The 21,156-nt window shown below is 46.3% G+C and overlaps 1 protein-coding gene and 1 long non-coding RNA gene across 24 annotated transcripts in view; one reads left to right on the top strand and one right to left on the bottom strand.

Moving 5' to 3' along the window:
* The window catches only part of TAF1 (TATA-box binding protein associated factor 1), a 115,244-nt gene extending 104,110 nt beyond the window's left edge, over positions 1-11,134 (bottom strand). For 13 of the 23 annotated variants that reach the window (XR_016228195.1, XR_016228196.1, XR_011385586.1 and 10 more), the window contains exons 1-11: positions 10,797-11,134; positions 9,715-9,829; positions 8,462-8,578; positions 6,480-6,599; positions 5,138-5,379; positions 4,212-4,430; positions 3,569-3,787; positions 3,020-3,227; positions 1,085-1,261; positions 270-397; positions 72-179 (exon numbers count right to left, since the gene is read on the bottom strand). Coding sequence is in view for 20 of the 23 variants with exons in the window: in XM_051827188.2 (XP_051683148.1) it covers positions 72-179; positions 270-397; positions 1,085-1,261; positions 3,020-3,227; positions 3,569-3,787; positions 4,212-4,430; positions 5,138-5,379; positions 6,480-6,599; positions 8,462-8,578; positions 9,715-9,829; positions 10,797-10,916 (1,773 nt within the window). In the remaining 3 variants the exon portion in view is untranslated. Of the gene's footprint in view, positions 1-71; positions 180-269; positions 398-1,084; positions 1,262-1,960; positions 2,094-2,170; positions 2,192-3,019; positions 3,228-3,568; positions 3,788-4,211; positions 4,431-5,137; positions 5,380-6,479; positions 6,600-8,461; positions 8,579-9,714; positions 9,830-10,303 lie in introns of those variants that run through there. The other 10 variants (XM_051827191.2, XM_070067112.1, XM_089324620.1 and 7 more) reach the window with 4 other exon arrangements.
* Positions 11,135-11,340: 206 nt separating this feature from the next.
* LOC127484869 (uncharacterized) lies at positions 11,341-16,610 on the top strand. The gene is made up of 2 exons (XR_011385588.1): positions 11,341-11,467; positions 16,412-16,610. It is a non-coding gene; the product is annotated as an uncharacterized LOC127484869 (long non-coding RNA).
* The last annotated feature ends 4,546 nt before the right edge of the window (positions 16,611-21,156 follow it).

Here is a 21,156-nt window from a genome sequence, read left to right as displayed (position 1 = left end):
AATTCACCCATATCCTCCATCAGAACAATGCTGTGTGTTCCCCTCCACCAAAGAAAAGACGCTTTCTATACCTGGATAATATTCCCTCCAAAGGTGCCTCGAAGACCCTGTTGTTTGGGATAGTAATACTCATCATTGGAGAGATTCCATGGATCTTTCACTTCTGGCTGAGACATGTTCTAATGATAGATCATCAAATAAACCTAAGTTAGACTACACTTCTTATCTTTCTTTGCTCTAAACACCAAGCCCTACCTCCCTTCACAGACCTGCTGTGGTTCCTCCTTGATGACTCCAGTCTTTCCTAGGAGAATCCGGCTCTTCTTCAGAGATGATTCTTTCTTACTCTCCTTGGAGGGGGAATTAGAGGTAGCCTCTTCCTTCTCATCAGGAATCTCTGATGAAACAAAATCACTCTGGAATTACTGTCCCTGAGATTCACATTCCTTAATGATGTACCTGCAGCTGCTTTTCAGAGATCTTTTATCCCACCCCAGACCTTGATTCACTCCAGCTGAACGAACTACATTCTTGATATCACAAAAGTCAACTTTCTGGGGCCGGTGCTGTGGCATAGTGGGTAAAGTCACCGCCTGCAGTGCCAGCATCCCATATGGATGCCAGTTCGAGTCCTAGCTGCTCCGCTTCTGATCCAGCTCTCTGCTATGGCCTGGGAAAGCAGTAGAAGATGGCCCAAGTCCTTGGGCCCCTGCACGCACATGGGAGACCCGGAAGAAGCTCCTGGCTCCTGGCTTCGGATCGGCGCAGCTCCAGCCATTGAGGTCAATTGGGGAGTGAACCAGCAGATGGAAGACCTCTCTCTCTCTGCCTCTCCTTCTCTTTCTGTGTAACTCTTTCAAATAAATAAATAAATCTTAAAAAAGGTCAACTTTCCAACATTTTACATAAAATCTCCCTAAAAAATACACAAATACTAGAAGGCAACAGCCACAACTCCCTGTCAAATTGCTACCTAGAAGTTTCCAGTTTTGACCTCTAATCCTTTTGGTTCCTTTCTGCCCTTTAACATTAAAAGCAAGCTGTCAAAGGTGGAAAAGAATACTGGCTTCTGCAAATAACATACCCAAAATGAGGTTCTCATCATTGGGGTCAAGTGTCAAAACAGGAGGCTCTAACAGCCGGGGCATGGCCTGAGCATCCCAAATGATATTGTCCTCCCAGCGTCCATACACCAAATCCTCATTGTCAATGGGAAAAATGGAGTACCAAGGTTTGTCATCATCCAGAGTAGCTGCAAAACCTAGCAAAAACAGAAGACAGAAATAATGACAAAACATTTAAGTCCCTTTCAATCAAGAGTCTAGCAAAAAAAAAAAAAAAAAAAGACTAAATGCTACCACGTAGCCACTGAACAGGAACCTACGGGACATAGAGTAGCTTTCACTTTAAAAAGAAATGTTGCAGAGAAAACTAGGACACAATATTGTACACAGTAGTCAGACTTTAAACAGTCTAAATGTTTAACAAGGGACTGGTTAAATTATGGTAACAAATGATATGGAAAATAAGCTAACAATAAATAGTAGTATGACTTTCGGCATAAAAAATTATGAAATAGTCATATAATATACCATGTAACCAATAAAATATTTACATAGTAAAAAACTATTTATTTTTTACATTTATTTTTAACTGATGCATAAAAAAATTGTACTTTTTTATGTATTTCCATGAGATGTTTCTGGACTTGTACAAAATATGTAATGTCCAATTAAAATAAACATATCTCCTCATTTAACATTTCTTTATGATGAAAACATTCAAAATCTTTTCAGTCAGCTTTCTATGCTCATATAGTCCACTTCTTATTCTACTTTTACAAATGGTATATCAAATACACTCTTTCATATCTTATTGTTATCCAGTAAGTTTCCCATAACATTTTTATGAAGAACTTTGACAGAAAAATATTTTTAAAAGTACACAAAACTGTACATACAGAATGAGCTCAAGACCGGCGCCGCGGCTCACTAGGCTAATCCTCCGCCTTGCGGCACCAACACACCAGGTTCTAGTCCCGGTCGGGGCGCCGGATTCTTTCCCGGTTGCCCCTCTTCCAGGCCAGCTCTCTGCTGTGGCCCGGGAGTGCAGTGGAGGATGGCCCAAGTGCTTGGGCCCTGCACCCGCATGGGAGACCAGGAAGAAGCACCTGGCTCCTGCCTTCAGATCAGCGCGGTGCGCCAGCCGCAGTGCGCCAGCTGTGGCGGCCATGGGAGGGTGAACCAACGGCAAAGGAAGACCTTTCTCTCTGTCTCTCTCACTATCCACTCTGCCTGTCAAAAAAAAAAAAAAAATGAGCTCAACTACAAACAGAAAAGACAGAAGACTGAAAAGAAAATATACCAAAAACGTTAACAGTTGACAATCTCTAGATAGATTATCAGTGATTTTCTTTAGGACATTGTACTATATTTTCAAAGTTTTCTACATTAAGAATGGCACTTTCTAACCTATTTAAGGAGGAATAAAACAAAATCTAAGAATTACAAAGTTTACAACGTTTTCAGGGGCCAGCATTGTGGTGTTAACAGATAAAGCCTCCACATGTGATGCCAGAATCCCATGTGGGTGCTGGTTTGTGTCCTGGCTGCTCCACTTTTGATCCAGCTCCCTGCTAATGGTCTGGGGAAACAGTAAAAGATGGCCCAAGCACTTGGGTCTCTGCCACCCACATGGGAGAACTGGATGAAGCTCCTGGATCCTGGCTTTGGCCTAGCTCAGCCCTAGTCATTGTGGCCATATGGAGAGTGAACCAGCCCTGAAAGATAAATAAATCTTTAAAAAAGTTAACTTCAAATTGGCTTTCACATTTTCTAATAAGAAACCAGACTCCATCCTAAATTATTAATGGGGTTAAAAAATTACTACGGACTGCAATCAGGGCTCAGATAAAAAACATTTCACTATCACTCAGCAGCCCAAAACCTCATAGCTAACCCTACTTAGGATAACTGAGATGAAGGGTAGTGTGCCAGACACACCAGACACAGAAACACACCTTGCTGAACATTGTAAGCCATGGCATTCCTAGTCATGCTGGAAGGAAGCCAGCCTGCCAAGCTTGCACGCTGAGGTTTTGTCCCTTTGTGTTTGACATCTTCCCCATCCCAGATGATATCATCCTCCCAATGCAGCTGTGTCACCATCAGGAAGTTTTCATCAGCCAGAAGATCAGTGCCATTGATTTCCTCAAGTTTTCTAAAGTCCTGTACAAGTAGGAAAGGAATAACAAACCCCTGATTGGTCATTGGTAAAAGTTCCCACTCCAAATTCCACATCAGAGACACAGCAGGCACTTCATAAGTGGTTCTATCTGCCTCTTCCCACTCCTACCTGGGCTAGAACAGAACTCACTACAAAATGCCTTGACTGGGTCCCACTTACCAGGATGATACACACCATACCACAGCACACAAAAGATTCAGGCACCTAAATCTCCTATCAAAGAAACCCTCTCCAGTATCTCCCCAGCTGAAAAGTTAGTAAAAGCAGTATATAGCCCTGGGTATACTTTCTTTGTTATGTATCAGTGTTCAGTGTTGCTCACCTCCATCACTCTACATTTGATTACAGGTTCATGTTCAGTCTTTCTCAATTTGAAGCCATAGTCAAATCCACTGCCATCTTCAGGGACACCCAGCATATCATACCACAGTCGAGCAGGTCCATAACGCCACTCAGCCACTCTTGGTTTGGTATCTGTCACTTTATCTATATCTCCAGTTGACTGGGAAAACTTGGACTCCACAGGAGCCATCATTGTGATCTGTAACAGAACAAAGTAGTAGAGGGGGGGAGACAGATTTCCCAATCCCAGATGTCCTAAGGCTACAGGGAACTAACAGTCAGGAAGGGGAACTTAGGAGAGGCACAAGAAAGATTCTTAAACAGGAATCTTTACCTGGCATCAGAATATAAGCATTCTGCCTGTCATTCAAACCTTCCTATTCAACAGTGCATTACCATCTGACCTCCTCCCTGCACCTCCCCCAACCCCCTGGCCACCTCCACCCTATACTTTCCTATTACAATAGGGAAAGGACAGTCACTGGGGTAAAATCGTTGATTACTCACTGATAATTAGCACAGACCTCTGCCTGCTAAGGTTACTTCCAATTTTGACATAAGCTAGGGAGAACTCATTTGTTTCCCTTGTTAAAGCCTTACTCCCAAGTCTCTATTTTGCCTACTTCATCATCAGAAAGACACTGCTCTGGAGGTGGTGGTGGAGCATAGTCATAGTCCCACAGACACTTCTGGTCAACTTCTGATTCTACTGAGCACTCCGTCTCCTGGTTCTGCTCTTCCTGTATCAGCTCCCGGTGCTTTTTTTTCCTTTTTCTCCGAGCACTCCGCCAAACAGATGGGACATTCTTCCCTGGTCCAAAAAGACGAAGGAAGCGTAACACCTGGAATACAGAACACATTACTGTGTGTCAAAGATTCAAATGTCAGATATGAAAGCAGCAGCATGTGGGCCTTAAAACTTTTTTTTTAATTGAACAGGCAGAGTTAGACAATGAGAGAAAGACACAGAATGGCTACTATGGCCGGCACGCTGCGCCGATCCGAAGCCAGGAGCCAGGTGCTTCTTCCTGGTCTCTCATGCAGGTGCAGGGGCCCAAGCACCTGGGCCATCCTCCACTGCCTTCCCGGGCCACAGCAGAGAGCTGGACTGGAACAAGAGCAACCGGGACTAGAACCTGTTGCCCATATGGGATGCTGGTGCCGTAGGCGGAGGATTAACCAAGTGAGCCACAGTGCCAGCCCTGAAAACTCTTTTAAAGGATCTTTTGAACTGCTGGGGAGGTATCAAGGGGAGCTGCATTTGGATTTTTAACATCTACCCCAAAAGTAAAGGAAGCATCCCTTAAAATAGTTTGGACTAATTCAAACTAAGACCATAGGACAATTTCCAACAGGAACAGTATAAATCACATTTAATATCAATGTATATATTTTTTAAAAAGACACAGTTCTTAAGTAGCCAGTGACATCATTGAATAAGGAAACCCTTAGACATTTATCCATTCTATATTCAGCACCTTAACAATAGAACTCAGGATTTGGAAAAGGGTCAGTGGTTTGCATCATGGGCATTCTCCACACAAAGTACCTTTCCAGGCCGAAACTCTGGAAAAAGTTCTGTAACACTCGGCAACAGCTTGGTGGCATCATGCTGCATAATCCCGGCCAAAGGGAGGGTCAGCTTTCCATCATCGGATTCTGCCTGTGCTGCTTCCTGAGGTCCCATCTCAGATTCTGAGTCAGAGGAACTACTGAAGTCCACTTTCTCTGAGGCCAAAGAGGAAGGGGCAATGATGGAGGGCAAGATGATGCCTTCTCCATCTTCTGACACTGCAACAAGGAAGAGAAACCCCTTTGGCATGTAACTGTCAGCATATTCCTCAAATTCAGCCAATACCCACTCTAGGCTATGTGCACAGCTCAACGGCAGGGGATATAGTCCCAAGCACCCAGATTACTTGTATGCAACCCAGAAAACTCATTATCTCCCACCATCCCCAACTCACCTTGTACCTGGTACCCTAGGGTTGTGATGAGAGAAAACAAACACTATTACTACATTCACTACTTTCTCTAAGTGACTAACATTGTGGTCAATAGCAAAATTATATAATACTTTATACCAATCAGGCCCCATTATGTCCAGTTCAGGGAACCTGACACTTGGGCTCTTCTCTTAAGCACAAAGACTAACAGTAAGATTGTTTAGCATAAAATAAGGTCTAAGACACAATGTTAATAGTTCATATTTAGCCTGCAGACTAAAGTAGACTAAATGGCTTAAAACTCCTGAAGAAGAATTTAGGTTAACAGAAGCCTCAAACACAGGAAATCAAAGGTGCTGCTCCTTCCCTAATCTTCTAAGCCTAGGTAGAACAAGGTTATTACCATGAACAGGAAGAGGTAAGATGATCAGTGAAGACCTTACCAGCCTTTAAAATCTCTGAATCTGACAGCTGACACTATATGATTTGTGTACCTTCTAGGCTGCTTCTCCATTTAACCATTTCAAGAAAGTCATTTATACAGGTACTTTCTGCCAGTATGCAGATGAACTACATCAGAAATTACTTGGGAACACTTTAAAATTCCTGGGCTCTACCTTAGATCTTCTGAATCAGACTCCAGGAGAGTCAAGTATCTGTATTTCTTTAAGACTCAAAAGTGATGCTGCTGCACAGCCAGATTTTAGAACTGCTGATCTAAACTATTATTTCTTGAAAACATGTTAAAATACTGTTGTCAAATGTTTTGAAGGTAGAACTTTCCTTTAATAATAAAATCTGGGATTGTATGAATAATTTCTAGATGTTTTATTCTTTACTAGTAGCAAATTTAAAAAAAAAATAGTCCCTTATGTACATGCCAAAAAGCCTGACCTTATGAATGGAAACTTGCTCTTTAGACAAAAATAGACAGTCTCTACTTACCATTAGTAATAGCATCCTGATCCTTCTCCTTCTTCACTGGTCCTAGGGGTGGAGGTGGTGGAGGCATCAACTTGCAATCAATGTCTTCACAATCAGCATCATAGTCGTCTTCATCATAATCTAATAAAACCAAGAATGTGATCGCCTCAGTATCCAGATTATACAACAACCTTGAGCTCCCCTTGCCATGGCATGCATATCCTTTAAGAATACAACGGAGGGGGGCTGGCGCTGTGGCACAGTAGGTTAAACTTCCGCCTGCAGTGCCAGCATCCCATATGGGAGTCAGTTCTAGTCCTGGCTGCTCCTCTTCCAATCCAGCTCTTTGCTGGGCCTGGGAAACCAGTGGAGAATGGCCCAAGTCCTTGGGCCCTTGCACCTGCGTGGGAGACCAGGAGGAAGCACCTGGCTCCTAGGTTCGGATCGGCGCAGCTCCGGCCGTTGCGGCCATTTGGGGAGTGAACCAATGGAAGGAAGATCTTTCTCTATGTCTCTCCCTCTCACTGTCTATAACTCTACCTCTCAAATAAATAAAATCTTTGAAAAAAATACAAAGGAGGGGCCAGCATTGTGGCAGTCAGTTAAGCTGCCACCTGTGATGCCAGCATCCCACATGGGCACCAATTCATGTCCCAGCTGCTCCATTTCTGCTCCACTTCCAATCCAGCTCCCTGCTAATGGCCTGGCCTGGGAAAAGCAATGGAAGGTAGCCCATGTTTTGGGCTCCTGCCACCCACATGGGAGACCCAGATGAAGGTCCTGGATTAGGCCTGGCTCAGCCTTGGCAGTTGCAGCCATCTGGAGTGAAACAGCTGATGGAAGATCCCTGTCTCTCCTTCACTCCCTGTAACCCTATTTATCTTCCAAAAAAAAAAAAAACACAAAGGAAATATCGCTTCTGTCCTTAAAAAGAGATGACATCACGGTGTATTGCCAAATGCCTTAACATGTATATCTCACACAGAATATAAGCATTTCCAAGAGCTGTTTGAAACCTTTTACTACTTTTCCTGGTCATACTTTTCTAAAGCATCACATAGGAAGGAAAACCAGGTTAACATTTATAGAGCATCTACCATGATACTGCACCTCATAGTTGCTTTCACATCATGTGATAATAAACTTAAATTCCTGGGGCCAGTGAGTAGCAGGTAAGGCCGCCGCCTGCAGTGCTGACATTCCATATGGGAGCCCATTCGAGTCCTGGCTGCTCCACTTCTGATCCAGCTCTCTGCTATAGCCTGGGAAAGCAGAAGATGCCCCAAGTCCTTGGACCCGCGTGGGAGACCCAGAAGAGATTCCTGGCTCCTGGCTTCAGATCACTGCAGCTCCAGCCGTTGCAGCCAATTGGGGAGCAAACCAGTGGACAAAAGACCTTTCTTTCTCTGCCTCTTCTCTGTGTATCTCTTTCAAATAAATAAATCTTTTTTAAAAAATTAAATTCCCATAAAAGCATGAAGTAACTATACTACCTTATGACAGACAAGAAAATTGGAAGGGAAGTGGAGCGGCCAGGACTTGAACCAACACCCATATGGGATGCTAGCATTGCAGGCAGCAGCGTAACTCACTGTGTCATAATGCCAACCTCAAGACTATACACTTAAATCTTTTAAAATTATCAATCCCTTCAGAGCAAAGACTGGCTTTGTATCATAGTGTCTAACTTTGAAGAGCATCTAAACAGTGTCATTCATGGGCCCTGTAGGTACTCAAATATCAGGTGACAAGGAGAAAAGTATTATCACCCTTACTTGTCATTAAACAGAAATTTGAGCAGTATGAGGAACAAAAGCCTGACCATGGTAAAACTTTCCCAGAACACAAGTAAGGACAGCAGCTCCTTGGACCTGAGCTGACAAAGGGAGAGAAGCAGAGCAAAGGCAGTGAACAGCAACAATGGCAGAAAGCAAGCAACCAGAGGCCAAACAGGGCTATAGCAGGAAAACGCACTGGAATGCTCTATGATACCAAGGACTCACCTGAGTGGCAAAGGGGCTGCAAGTTCCCCATTGTCTGCTGATGTCTTCGGCTTTCATCTTCTGCCACCTCAGTGATGTCAGAATAATCCACAGCATCTTCTGTACTCCTAATCCAACCTATAAATAAAAAAGAAGAGAGGCTATCTCAACAAAGAGCAAGTTAACTCACTCCCTCAGCTAACTCTCATTTAAAAGTACATGGACTGGGGGCAGGCGCTGCAGTACCATTTGGAATTCCCATTTCACATTCTGGAGTGTCTGGGGTCAAGTTCCATCTCCACTTCTGATCCAGCTTCTTACTAATGTGCACCCTGGGAGGCAGCAGAAGATGGCCCAGGTACTTAGGTTCCTGCCACCCATATGGGAAACCTGGATGGAGTTCCTCACTCCTAGCTTCAGCCTGGTTCACTCCAGCTGTCGTGGTCATCTGGGGAGTGAACCAGGAGATGGAAGATCTCTGTCTCTGTCACTCTGCTTTTCAAATCAAGTGATCAATGTTTTAAAAAAATAAAAAGGGGTTCCAGTGCTGTGATGCAGTGGGTTAATGCCCTGGCCTGAAGCGCCAGCATCCCATATGGGCGCCAGTTCAAGACCCGGCTGCTCCACTTCCAAACCAGCTCTCTGCTATGGCCTGGAAGGACAGTAGAAAATGGCCCAAGTCCTTGGGCTCCTGCACCCACAGAGGAGACCAGGAGGAAGATCCTGGCACCTGGCTTCAGATCAGTGCAGCTCCAGCCATTGTGGCCGGTTGGGGAGTGAGCCATCAGATGGAAGACCTCTCTTTCCCTCTCTCTCTTCTCCTATCTCTGTGTAACTCTTTCAAATAAATAAATAAATAAATCTTAAAAAAGAAAAGAAAAGAAAAGAAAAAATAAATAAATAAAAGGGGGCCAGGGTTGTGGTATAGCAGGTAAAGTACCAGCCTGAGACACTGGCAACCCATTTGGGGGCCAGTTCATGTCCTGACTGCTCCATTTCCTATCTACCTCCCTGCTAATGGCTTGCAAAAAAAGCAGCAGATGACCCAAGTGCATGGGTCCCTGCCACTGGTGTGGGAGGCCCAGATGAAGCTCCCTGACTCCTGCCTTCACCCTGGCTTAGCCCTGGCCATCTGGGAGTGAACCAGTGGATGGAAGATCTCCCTCTGCCTGTATCTCCCTAACTCTCTCTCTCAAAAAAAGTAAAAACTAAGAACACATGTACAGTAATGGCTAGCCTCCTCCCCACCTCATTCCCCATGACCCAGACTTCACCTTCATCATTTACCAAGGCACCATCAGCTCCAGTCAATTCTTCGTTTGCAGTGAGTTCAGTGATGAGGCTGCCCAGGCCCAAAGCCCCCAGGCCTGCCAGGTGTTTCTTGCACTCCTGTGAAAAGGATAGCAACAGAGTCGAAGATAACAACTAAACCTAAGCTTCCCACACCAGGCCTAGTTCCTGGGGCCACCACAGTGTCATTCCCCCAACAAGAAAAAAGACTTTGCCACGTATTCAAAGTAACATCATATTCAAGAACTGTAAACTCGCCACTAAACGGCATATGAACCAAATATTACAGCAGCATGCCCAACTTCATCGCACCCCCCCCCCCCAAACGTAAAAACTTCTTCAAAGAACCATGAGAATAAACGAATGGAACAATAGTTCTCTGGATAAAGGCCAAGGCAACTGAGGTCCCTCAGGTTAGAGAAGACAAGGGATGGTCTTTATGGCCGCCTTTTGTAGTTGACCGTTGCAGGGGAGGAGGGCTAAGGGTCAACTTTAATCCCCGAGAAAATGAACTTAAATGAAAAGTACAGGACACAATTTTAGGGACGTCAATGAACACACCGGGAAAAGTACCTAAAAGGTGCACTGGGACATAACAGGTCTGGCCTGGGCGGTATCAACATTCACGTTTCTAACACTCGGAGCCAGAACCAGAGGATTGGCTGCAGCTTCAGTCCAGTCCTCTGGCTCTAAAGCCTTCTCAGATCAGCGATGGCAGAAGATAGTTTCAAGAGTTTTCACAAAGGTGCCCCCACGGTAACGGTTTGAAAGCACCCTCACTTGGTTAAACGACTTTTTCTTACTGTCTTCAGCAGGAAAACGTTAGCGCCAAAGTCACCCAACTCTGCGCCCCTGACCTCCCGGGCTTTCCTCCCCATCCACGCCCAGGGCTGCTGCCTTTCGACTTTACTCGCCTAAATCTACGAGAATGGGATCCTCCTACGCTAACTGTGCCCTCCCAGAGAGAGCCGCCCCTCTCTTCTCGCTCCCTAGGCACCCTCTACGCTCTTCACTTCCTCTCACTGCCGTCCCACCTCCAACCCTCTCCCCACGCCCACCCCCTCACATCATCCAAGACGCTTTCTCCCTCCAGCTGCCCTGCGCCATTGATGTTGCCGAAAAGGAAACCGGTTAAAGAAAATGGGCCGCCTCCAGCAGAGTCTTCGTCGCTGTCCGTGTCTGACATAATGGCGGCGGCAGCTCGGCAGCTGCCTTTGGCAGCGGCAAATCCCAGCTCTGTCCCATGGACCGGAAATTAACGCATCGGTCGCACAAAAGTGACTTACAGAGCCCCTTGACCCTACCGGAAGAGAATTGAAAAATGTGCGCGGCAAAGGGTGGGGGTGGGGAGGACAGGGCAATAACCGGAAAGACCGGCTGTCTTACGGGAAAGAAAGGATTACTACTTTACTAACGGCTTTTGATTGGTCCAGACGCCATCATGATGCCGGATATCTGGAAAACGATTGGTCAAAGGAAAGGTTCAGTCCCGCCCCCTTCTGTTTACCTTTCCGCGAGCATTCTCATTGCCACCCTGATAAGAACAACTGATTTTCCTCCAATCAGAAGAGGCTTTTGGGGTCACTGGGTCAGCGTCGCCTACTAATGACGTCGCAACATACGGAAGTTAAAAAAATGGAACTGCTCTGTGTTGTCTGTCTTGTGTGCAACTTCGCTCCTGCGTTCCAAAGGGAAGCTTGCTGTAATTTGTACAGGCAGTCCCCAACCGAGCCAAAGGTACCTCTGCAAATTACTTGCTTTGAATTGACATTTTCTGATAAGCAGATTCCCACCCCACACACACATTTTATTTCGGGAAGTGTGAAAGTTTAGTAAAATCAATGGCCAGCTGTTCAACTAAACGAATAATTGTGTTTTGCTAGGGTTTTAATTTTTTGTTCCCCTAAGTGCCAGCGTCTTGGTGCAGCTGGCTGAGCCACGCCCGCGGCAGCTGCATCTCAGATCCTAGCACCGGTTGGAGTCCTGGTTGCTCCACCTGCAACCCAGCGCCCTGCTTATGCACCTAAATGCTAGCAGATAATGATGGCCCAAGTGCTTGGGTCCCTACCTCCTTTGGCAGCGTGGAGTTCCAGGCTCTTGGCTTCAGCCTGATCCAGTCCTGGTTGTTGCAAGCATTTGAGGAGTAAACCAATGGATGAAAGAGCTCTTGCTCTTGCTCACTGGCTCTCTGTCGCCCTGCCTTTCAAGATCAATAAATAAGCATCTTAAAAACAAAATAACTTTTTTCTCTAAACTCTTTTAAAGTGGATTGCAGGCATTTTGTGTCTTCACACCTAGATGTAGACACCTTTCTACATAACCACGGTATCGCTGTCATTTACAATTAAGTCAATATTATTTCTCCTATAGTCCGTATTTACATTTCCCTAGCCTTTTTCTTTTTAAAAAAAGATTTTTATTTATTTACTTGAGAGGCAGAGTTACAGACAGAGAGGAAGAGAGAGAGAGGTCTTCCATCTGCTGGTTCGTTCCCCAGATGGCCGCAATGGCCAGAGCTGAGCCGGGTGGAAGCCAGGAGCCAGGAGCTTCCTCTGGGTCTCCCATGTGGGTGCAAGGGCCCAGGGACTTGGGTCATCCTCCACTGCCTTCCCAGACCATAGCAGAGAGCTAGACAGGAGCAGGAGCAGCCGGGACTCAAACCGGCGCCCATATGGGATGCCAGTGCCCCAGGTGCAGGCTTAGCCCACTGTGCCACAGCATCGGCCCCTTCCCTGGTTTTTCTAATTGGTGGCATTTTACATTTTTTCCAATTCAGGATCCATTTGAGGTTAATCTCCCTTTAGCTTAGAATCCACCTGCCTTTTTATATTTCATGACATTAAATTTTTGGGAGAATCCAGACAAGTATTCTTGAAAACATTCAGTGTTCTGAATGTTTGCTATAAAGTAATGCAGGTTGAATATCTTACCATTAGAAGGCACAGTATCAGCTTGTCACAAATATTAGTGATGCTACGGTCAGTCACTTTGATAAGGTACCACAAAGGTACATTTTTCTCCTCTGTGGAGCAGCTGGGACTTGAACCAGCACCCATATGGGATGTTGGCACTAGGCAGTGGCTTTACCTGCTATGCCACAGTGCCGGCCCCTCAAATGTATTTTAAAAGTTCTTAAATATTTAGTTTCCTAAGTTGCAACCAAGTCTTTGTTGATGGCGTTTTATTAATATTTTTGTGATTTGTTTTATTCACTTAAAAGGCAGAATGACCAGGTGGGGGCGGTGTTCCTTCTGCTGGTTCACTCCCTGAATGGCAACAGCTGAGCCAGGCTGAAGCCAGGATTCCAGAAATCCATCTGGGTCTCCTTTGTGGGTAGCAAGGGCCCAAGCATTTGCATCATCTTCAGCTGCCTTTCTAGGCACATGAGCAGGGAGCTGGATTGAAAGCAGAGCATCCAGGATTTGAACCAGTGCTCTGATACAGGATGCCAGCATCACAAGTGGTGGTTCAACCTGCTCCGCCACAATACCACCCTTGCCTCACATTTGTTTGCTGGCTCCTGTGTCCTTTATTTATTTTTAAAGATTTCTCATTTATTATTTGAAAGGCAGAGTTAGAGAGAGGCAGAGAGAGAGGTCTTCCATCCGCTGGTTCACTCCCCAAACAGCCACAACAGCCAGAGCTGGGCCAATCCGAAGCCAGGAGCTTCCTCTGGGTCTCCCATGTGGGTGCAGGGGCCCAAGGACTTGGGCCATCTTCTACTGCTTTCCAGTAGAAGATGCTTTCCTGCAGAGAGCTGGATTGGAAGAGGAGCAACCAGGACTCGAACCAGTGTCCATATGGGATGCTAGCACTGCTGCTACACCACAGTACCGGCCCCTCCTGTGTCCTTTAAACATGACCATTAATCATTGAGCACTTCCTCGCTTTTTGGCATACAATGTTCCAGGCATTTTCTGTACCTTTAATATCCTGGACTTAATATGAACTATTTCTCCTAGGAGCCCTGATTCCCTTGTGAATGGTGTTTAGAATCCAAGATCTGGGGTATCATTTATTGTAGGCCCTTTCAGAGCTTAAAGAGTTTATGCTACTCATACCTCTGATTCAAATTTAGTGCAAGATTCTCTCTCATCTGCCATTCCATATTTGTATGTTGCCACTCAATATATTTATATCTTTTTAGATAATTTATTCTTTTTTTTTTTATTTTATTTTTTTTTATTTTTTGACAGGCAGAGTGGACAGTGAGAGAGAGAGACAGAGAGAAAGGTCTTCCTTTGCCGTTGGTTCACCCTCCAATGGCCGCCGCTGCAGCTGGCGCACCGCGCTGATCCGATGGCAGGAGCCAGGATCCAGGTGCTTTTCCTGGTCTCCCATGGGGTGCAGGGCCCAAGCACCTGGGCCATCCTCCACTGCACTCCCTGGCCACAGCAGAGAGCTGGCCTGGAAGAGGGGCAACCGGGACAGAATCCGGCGCCCCGACCGGGACTAGAACCCGGTGTGCCGGCGCCGCAAGGTGGAGGATTAGCCTATTGAGCCACGGCGCCGGCCTAGATAATTTATTCTTAAATATATAAAGAGAGAGATCTTCCATCTGCTGGTTCACTCCCCAGATGGCTGCAATGGCCAGCGCTGGGCTAGGCTAAAGCCAGGAGCCAAGAGCTTCTTCCAGGTCTCCCACATGGGTGTAGGGTCCCAAGCACTTGGGCCATCTTCTGCTGCTTTCCCCAGGCCATTAGCAGGGAGCTGGATTGGAAGTGGAGCAGCCAGGAGAAGAACCAATGCCCATAAGAGATGCAGGTGGCTTTACCTGCTACGCCACATTGGCCCTTCGTTTCTAGTTTATTCTTTCTGTTTCTTTCTATTAAATAAGCAAGTGTGTTTATTTTTAAATATTTTCTAACATTTATTTGGAAGGCAGAGCAAAAGAGATTTTCCATCCACTGGTTTGTTCCCCAAATGCCTACAAGAGCCAGGACAGGACCAGGCTGAAGCGAGGAGCCTGGAACTCCACCTAGGGCTCCCATACGGGTGTCAGGGTCCCAAGCACTTGGGCTATCTTCTGCTTTCTCAGGCCATTAGTAGGGAGCTGAATTGGAAGCCAAGCAGCCAGGACTCAGCTGGCACTCCAGTATGGTATGAAGGTATTCAAAGCAGCAGCTTAACCACCTTGCCACAACGTCTTCCCCAGCAAATGTGTTTATATATCCTTATTTCCCCTTTTTTTCTTTTCACAAAAGGTAGCTTGCTACATATTATCTTTTTACCTTGCTTTTTTCACTTAGTAACAGACAGGAAATTGTACTGTGCCTGCTTCTTAACACTCTTTCTCATTTTTTTTTTAAGATTTATTTGAAAGGCAGAGTTACAGAGAGGCAGAGGCAGAGAGGGTCTTCCTCTCTCATCTGGCTTGTTCCCCAGATGGCCACAATGGCTGGAGTTGTGCTGATCTGAAGTCAGGAGGCAGGAGTTTCTTTTGGGTCTCCCATGTGGGTGCAGGAGCTCAAGGACTTGGGCCATCATCTGCTGCTTTCCCAGGCCATAGCAGAGTGCTGGTTCGGAAGTGGAGCAGCTAGGACTCAAACCAGCACCCATATGGGATGCCGGCAGGCACTGCAGGTGGCGGCCTTACCCGCTATGCCACAGGGCCAGCCCCCCTCATTCCTTTTTGTTTTTAATATTTATTTATTTATTTGAACGTCAGGGTTACACAGAGAGAGAAGGAGAGAGACAGAGAGAGAGAGAGAGGTCTTCCATCCGTCGGTTCACTTCTCAACTGGCTGCAACAGCCGGAGCTGTGCCAGTTAGAGCCAGGAGCTTCTTCCAGTCTCCCACACAGGTGCAGGGGCCCAAGCACTTGGGCCATCTTCTACTTCTTTCCCAGGCCATAGTAGAGAGCTGGATCGGAAGTAGAGCAGCTGGGACTCAAACTTGATGCCCATTTGGGATGCCTGCACTGCAGATGGTGGCCCCACCCCCTCATGCTTTTTAATGGGACATTGCATGGATGTCCCATGCAATGTTTTAACAGTAGTTACATTTCAGATCCGACAACAAAAATTTGTCAAATCTGCGTAGTAGCTGAAATACTGCACTTTGGTAATGAAATGTCAGTAGGCAGGGCTGGCGTTGCAGCATAGCAGTAGGTAAAGCCGACTACAGCACTGGTATGCCATATGGGCACTGGTTAGAGTCTGAGCTGTTCCACTTCCACTCCAGCTCCCTGCCAATGCACCTGGGAAAAGCAGCAGAAGATGGCCAAAGTGTTTGGGCCCCTTCCACTCACATGGGAGGCCTGGAAGAAGCTCCTGGCTGTTGTCTTTGGCCTGACGCAGCACTGGCTGTTGTGGCCATCTGGGGAGTGGATGGAAGATGGATCGATCACTCACTCACCAGCTCTTGACTTTCTAAATAAATAAAATAAATATTTTTAAAGAGTCAGTAAAATACTGTTAACATATTAGTATTTACAACAAGAAAGTTTTTTTTTAATGTGTACTTTATTGCCTATTAGGTGCTTGTACTTGAGGAAAAGCAGATTCAATGAGAAGTAGATGGAGGTCCGTAGGATATGAAAGGGGACTTCAGATATTATCCATATTGAAGATACCATTCTTGGGGCTGGCACTGTGGCATAGCGTGTAAAGCCACTGCTTGCAGTGCCAGCATCCCATATGGGCGCCAGTTCAAGTCCTTGCTGCTCCACTTCCAATCCAGCTCTCTGCTATGGCCTGGGAAAGCAGTGGAGGATGGCCCAAGTCCTTGGGCCCCTGTACCTGCAAGGGAGACCTGGAAGAAGCTCCTGGCTCCTGATCGGCACATCTCCTGCTGTTGCTGGCATCTGGGGAGTGAACCAGCAGAAAAAGACCTCTCTCTGTCTCTGCCTCTAACTCTGCCTTTTGAATAAATAAATAAATCTTTTTTTTAAAAAAAAAGATACCATTCTTGACTCAAATCATGATTTTACATAAATTTAACATGACCTAGCAATTCCACTCCTAGTTTTCTATCCAAGAGATTTAAAAACTTGTTCACATAAAACCTTTTACACAAATGCTCATAGAAATGTTCTTTATTATAAAAAGTGGAAAAAGACTTAATGTCTAGCAGTTGATGAGTAGATAAGCAAAATATGATATGTTCACATACGGGGTGCCTGTGTTGGGGGTTGGGCCAGCGGATAAAGTCACAGCCTGCAGCACTGGCATCCCATGCAGGCACTGGTTTAAGAACCAGCTGCTAGGCCGGCGCCGTGGCTCACTAGGCTAATCCTCCGCATTGCGGCACCAGCACACCGGGTTCTAGTCCCAGTCGGGATGCCGGATTCTGTCCCGGTTGCCACTCTTCCAGGCCAGCTCTGCTGTGGCCCAAGTGCTTGGGCCCTGCACCCCATGGGAGACCAGGAGAAGCCCCTGGCTCCCATGGGAGACCAGGAGAAGCACCTGGCTCCTGCCATTGGATCAGCACGGTGCGCCGGCCACGGTGGCCATTGGAGGGTGAACCAACGGCAAAGGAAGACCTTTCTCTCTGTCTCTCTCTCTCACTGTCCACTCTGCCTGTTAAAAAAAAAGACCCAGCTGCTCCACTTCCAGTCCAGCTCCCTGCTAATGTGCCTGGAAAAGCAGTAGAGGATAGCCCAAGTGCGAGGATAGCCCAAGTGCTTGAGCCCTTGTACCATTGTGGGAGACTCAGAAGAAGCTACTGGCTCCTGGTTTCATCCTGGCCCACCAGCCCCAGCTGTTGTGGCCCTTTGAAGAGTGAACCAGCAAACAAAAGACCTTTCTCAGGTAGAGACAGAGAGAGAGGTCTTCCATCAGTAGGGTCACTCCCCAGATGGCCGCAACGGCCGGAGCTACACCAATCTGAAGCCAGGAGGCTCTTCCGGGTCTCATATGTGGATTCAGGGGCCCAAGGACTTGGGCCATCCTCTGCTGCTTTCCCAGATCACAGCAGAGAGCTGGATCAGAAGAGGAGCAGCTGGGACTAGAACCGGCGCCCAAATGGGATTCCAGTGCTTCAGGCCAGGGCTTTAACCCACTGCGCCACAGCGCCGGCCCCCTCTCCCTCTCTTTCTAACTCTGCCTTTTAAATAAATAAAATCTGTTAAAAATGATTTTTAAAAGTAAAGATATATTCATACAATGGAATATCATTCAGCAATAAAAAGAAATGCTACAAAATGGATAGACCTCTAAGACATTATAAATGCTAAATAAACGAAGTGTGCAACAGGCAACTAGTGTAGAAGTTAAGTTACTAGATGGGACTACTGCATCTCCTATCAGAGTGCCTGGTTTGAGTCCTGGCTCCTCCAAAGCTTCTGATCCAGCTCCCAGCTAATGTACCCTAGAGGCAGCAGTACTTGGGCCCCTGCCATCCACGTGGGAGACCCAGATGAAATTTAGGGCTCTTGGCTTCAGTCTGGCCCAGCCCTAGCTGTTGGGTGTATTTGGGGAATAAGCCAGTAGATGGAATATATCTGCCTCTCTGCCTTTCAAATAAAATGCATAAAAAATTAAATAAATGAAGTAAGTTACAGGTGAGTCCATACTGTATGATTCTTTTTATATGAAATATCCAGAAAGGATATAAAAGATAACAGGTTAAGCCACCACTTGTGACACAGACTTCCCATATCAGAGTGCCTCACTCTCTGAAGCTCTGCATTTAAAAAAAATTATTTAAGGAATACAAATTTCATGTATACAGATTTTTTTTAAGTTTTTTGACTGGCAGAGTGGACAGTGAGAGAGAGAGACAGAGAGAAAGGTCTTCCTTTTGCCGTTGGTTCACCCTCTAATGGCCATTACAGCTGGCGCGCTGCGGCCGGCGCACCAGGCTGATCCAAAACCAGGAGCCAAGTGCTTCTCCTGGTCTCCCCTGCGGGTGCAGGGCCCAAACACTTGGGCCATCCACCACTGCACTCCCGGGCCACAGCAGAGAGCTGGCCTGGAAGAGGGGCAACTGGGACAGAATCCGGCGCCCCGACCGGGACTAGAACCCGGTATGCCGGTGCCGCAGGTGGAGGATTAGCCTATTGAGCTGCGGCGCTGGCCAGAGATTTTTTTTTTTTTAATTTAGTTGAAAGAGTTACACAGAAAGAGAAGGAGAGGCAGAGAGAAGTCTTCCATCTGCTGGTTCACTCCCCAGTTGGCCACAACAGCCAGAGCTGCGCTGATCCGAAGCCAGGAGCCAGGAGCTTCTTCTGGGTCTCCCACGTGGGTGCAGGGGCCCGAGCACTTGGGCCATCTTCTACTGCTTTCCCAGGCCATAGCAGAGAGCTGGATCCGAAGTGGAGCAGCCGGGTCTCATGAACCGTTGCTGGCGCTTCAGGCCAGGGCGTTAACCCGCTGCACCACAGTGCCAGCCCCTCAAGTATACAGATATAGGGATAGTGATACTTCCCACCCTGCACTCACTCCCTCCCATACTCTCACCCTTCCTCCTCCTTCCTCTCCTATTCCCTCTCTTAATTTTTACAATGATCTACTTTTCAGTTTACTTTATACTCATAAGGTTAACCCTACACTAAGTAAAAAGTTCAACAAATAGTATGAAGAAAAAAAAAGTGGTCCTCAACAGTAGAGACAAGGGCTATAAACAATCATTGGAACTCAAAATGTCAATTTCAGTCCTATATATTACATTTTTTGTATTAGTCACCACAGATTAGGAGAAACAAAACATGGTATTTGTTTTTTGGGACTGATTTCACTAAATACAATGGTTTCTAGTTACATCCATTTTGCTGCGAAAAACAGGATTTCATTCTTTTTACTGAGTAGTACTGTATATATACTAGGTTGATTCCATATCTTAGCTATTATGGATTGAACTGCAATAAACATGAAGTTACAGGTAACTCTTTTCATATGCTGATTTCATTTCCCAAGGGTAAATTCCCTGGAGTGGGATTGCTGTCATATGGTATTTTTATGGTATTTTTAGCTTTCTGAAGTATCTCCATACTGTCTTCCACAGTGGGTAGTGTACTACTTTACATTCCCACCAACAGTGGATTAGGGTACCTTTATCCCCACATCCTCACCAGCATTTATTGTTTGTTGATTTCTATATCAGACATTCTAACTGGGGTGAGGTAAAACCTCATTGTGGTTTTGATTTATATTTCAAATAAAGATTTGTGGTTGTCTAGGACTGGAGATAGAATAACATTCATTAACCACCTGAAGCATCTTTGGGATGACAGAAATGTTCTAGAACTGGATTTTGGTGATGACTGCAGAATTCAGGAACTATACTAAAATTCATTGTTATAAACTTTAAGTAGGTGAATTTTTTATTTTAATTTTTAATTATTTTTTTTTGACAGGCAGAGTGGACAGTGAGAGAGAGAGACAGAGAGAAAGGTCTTCCTTTGCCGTTGGTTCACCTTCCAATGGCCGCCGCGGCCACCGTGCTGATCCGATGGCAGGAGCCAGGAGCCAGGTGCTTTTCCAGGTCTCCCATGGGGTGCAGGGCCCAAGCACCTGGGCCATCCTCCACTGCACTCCCGGGCCACAGCAGAGAGCTGGCCTGGAAGAGGGGCAACCGGGACAGAATCCGGCGCCCCGACCGGGACTAGAACCCGATGTGCCGGCGCCGCTAGGCGGAGGATTAGCCTAGTGAGCCGCGGCGCCGGCCCAAATTTTTTTAAAGATTTATTTATTTATTTGAAAGTCAGAGTTACACAGAGAGAGGAGAGGCAGAGAGAGGTCTTCCATCCACTGATTCATTGCCCAAATTGCCACAACAGCTGGAACAGTGCCGATCTGAAGCCAGGAGCCTGAAGCTTCTTCCGAGTCTCCCACGTGGGTGCAGGGGCCCAAGGACTTGGGCCATCTTCCACTGCTTTCCCAGGCCACAGTAGAGAGCTGGATGGGAAGTGGAGCAGCCAGGTCTCGAACCAGTGCCCATATGGGATGCCGGCACTGCAGGTGGCAGCCTTACCCGCTACGCCACAGAACCAGCCCATTTAATTAGTTTTTAACAAGATTCAATATGCACATACATTATACCTAAATAAAGCTGTATTTTTTTAAAAAAGAAAAAAAAAGCTTTTGCTCTTCCTTACTAGTACATTTAATAGTGTACCAACAGGGGCTGGTGCTGTGGCGCAGGTCAATTCTCCACCTGTGGCACCAGCGTCCATATGGGTGCCAGGTCTAGTCCTTGCTGCTCCTCTTTGGATCCAGCTCTCTGCTATGGCCTGGGAAAGCAGTAGATGACCCAAGCACTTGGGCCCCTGTACCCACGTGGGAGACCCAGAAGAAGCTCCTGGCTCCTGGCTTCAGATCAGCTCGTTCTGTTTCGGCCATCTGGGGAGTGAACCAGCGGATGAAAGACCTTCCTTTCTCTCCCTCTCAGTTGGTAACTCTATCTCTCAAATACATAAAATCTTTAATGCCTGTAACACAATAGGAACTTAATATATATTTATATATTTATTGAATGTAGCTCAA

The sequence above is a fragment of the Oryctolagus cuniculus genome, chromosome X (genome assembly GCF_051225735.1).
Source record: "Oryctolagus cuniculus isolate XC-2025 breed Fujian yellow rabbit chromosome X, ASM5122573v1, whole genome shotgun sequence".
NCBI lineage: Eukaryota > Metazoa > Chordata > Mammalia > Lagomorpha > Leporidae > Oryctolagus > Oryctolagus cuniculus.
This window is presented reverse-complemented; position numbering and strand designations above follow the sequence as displayed.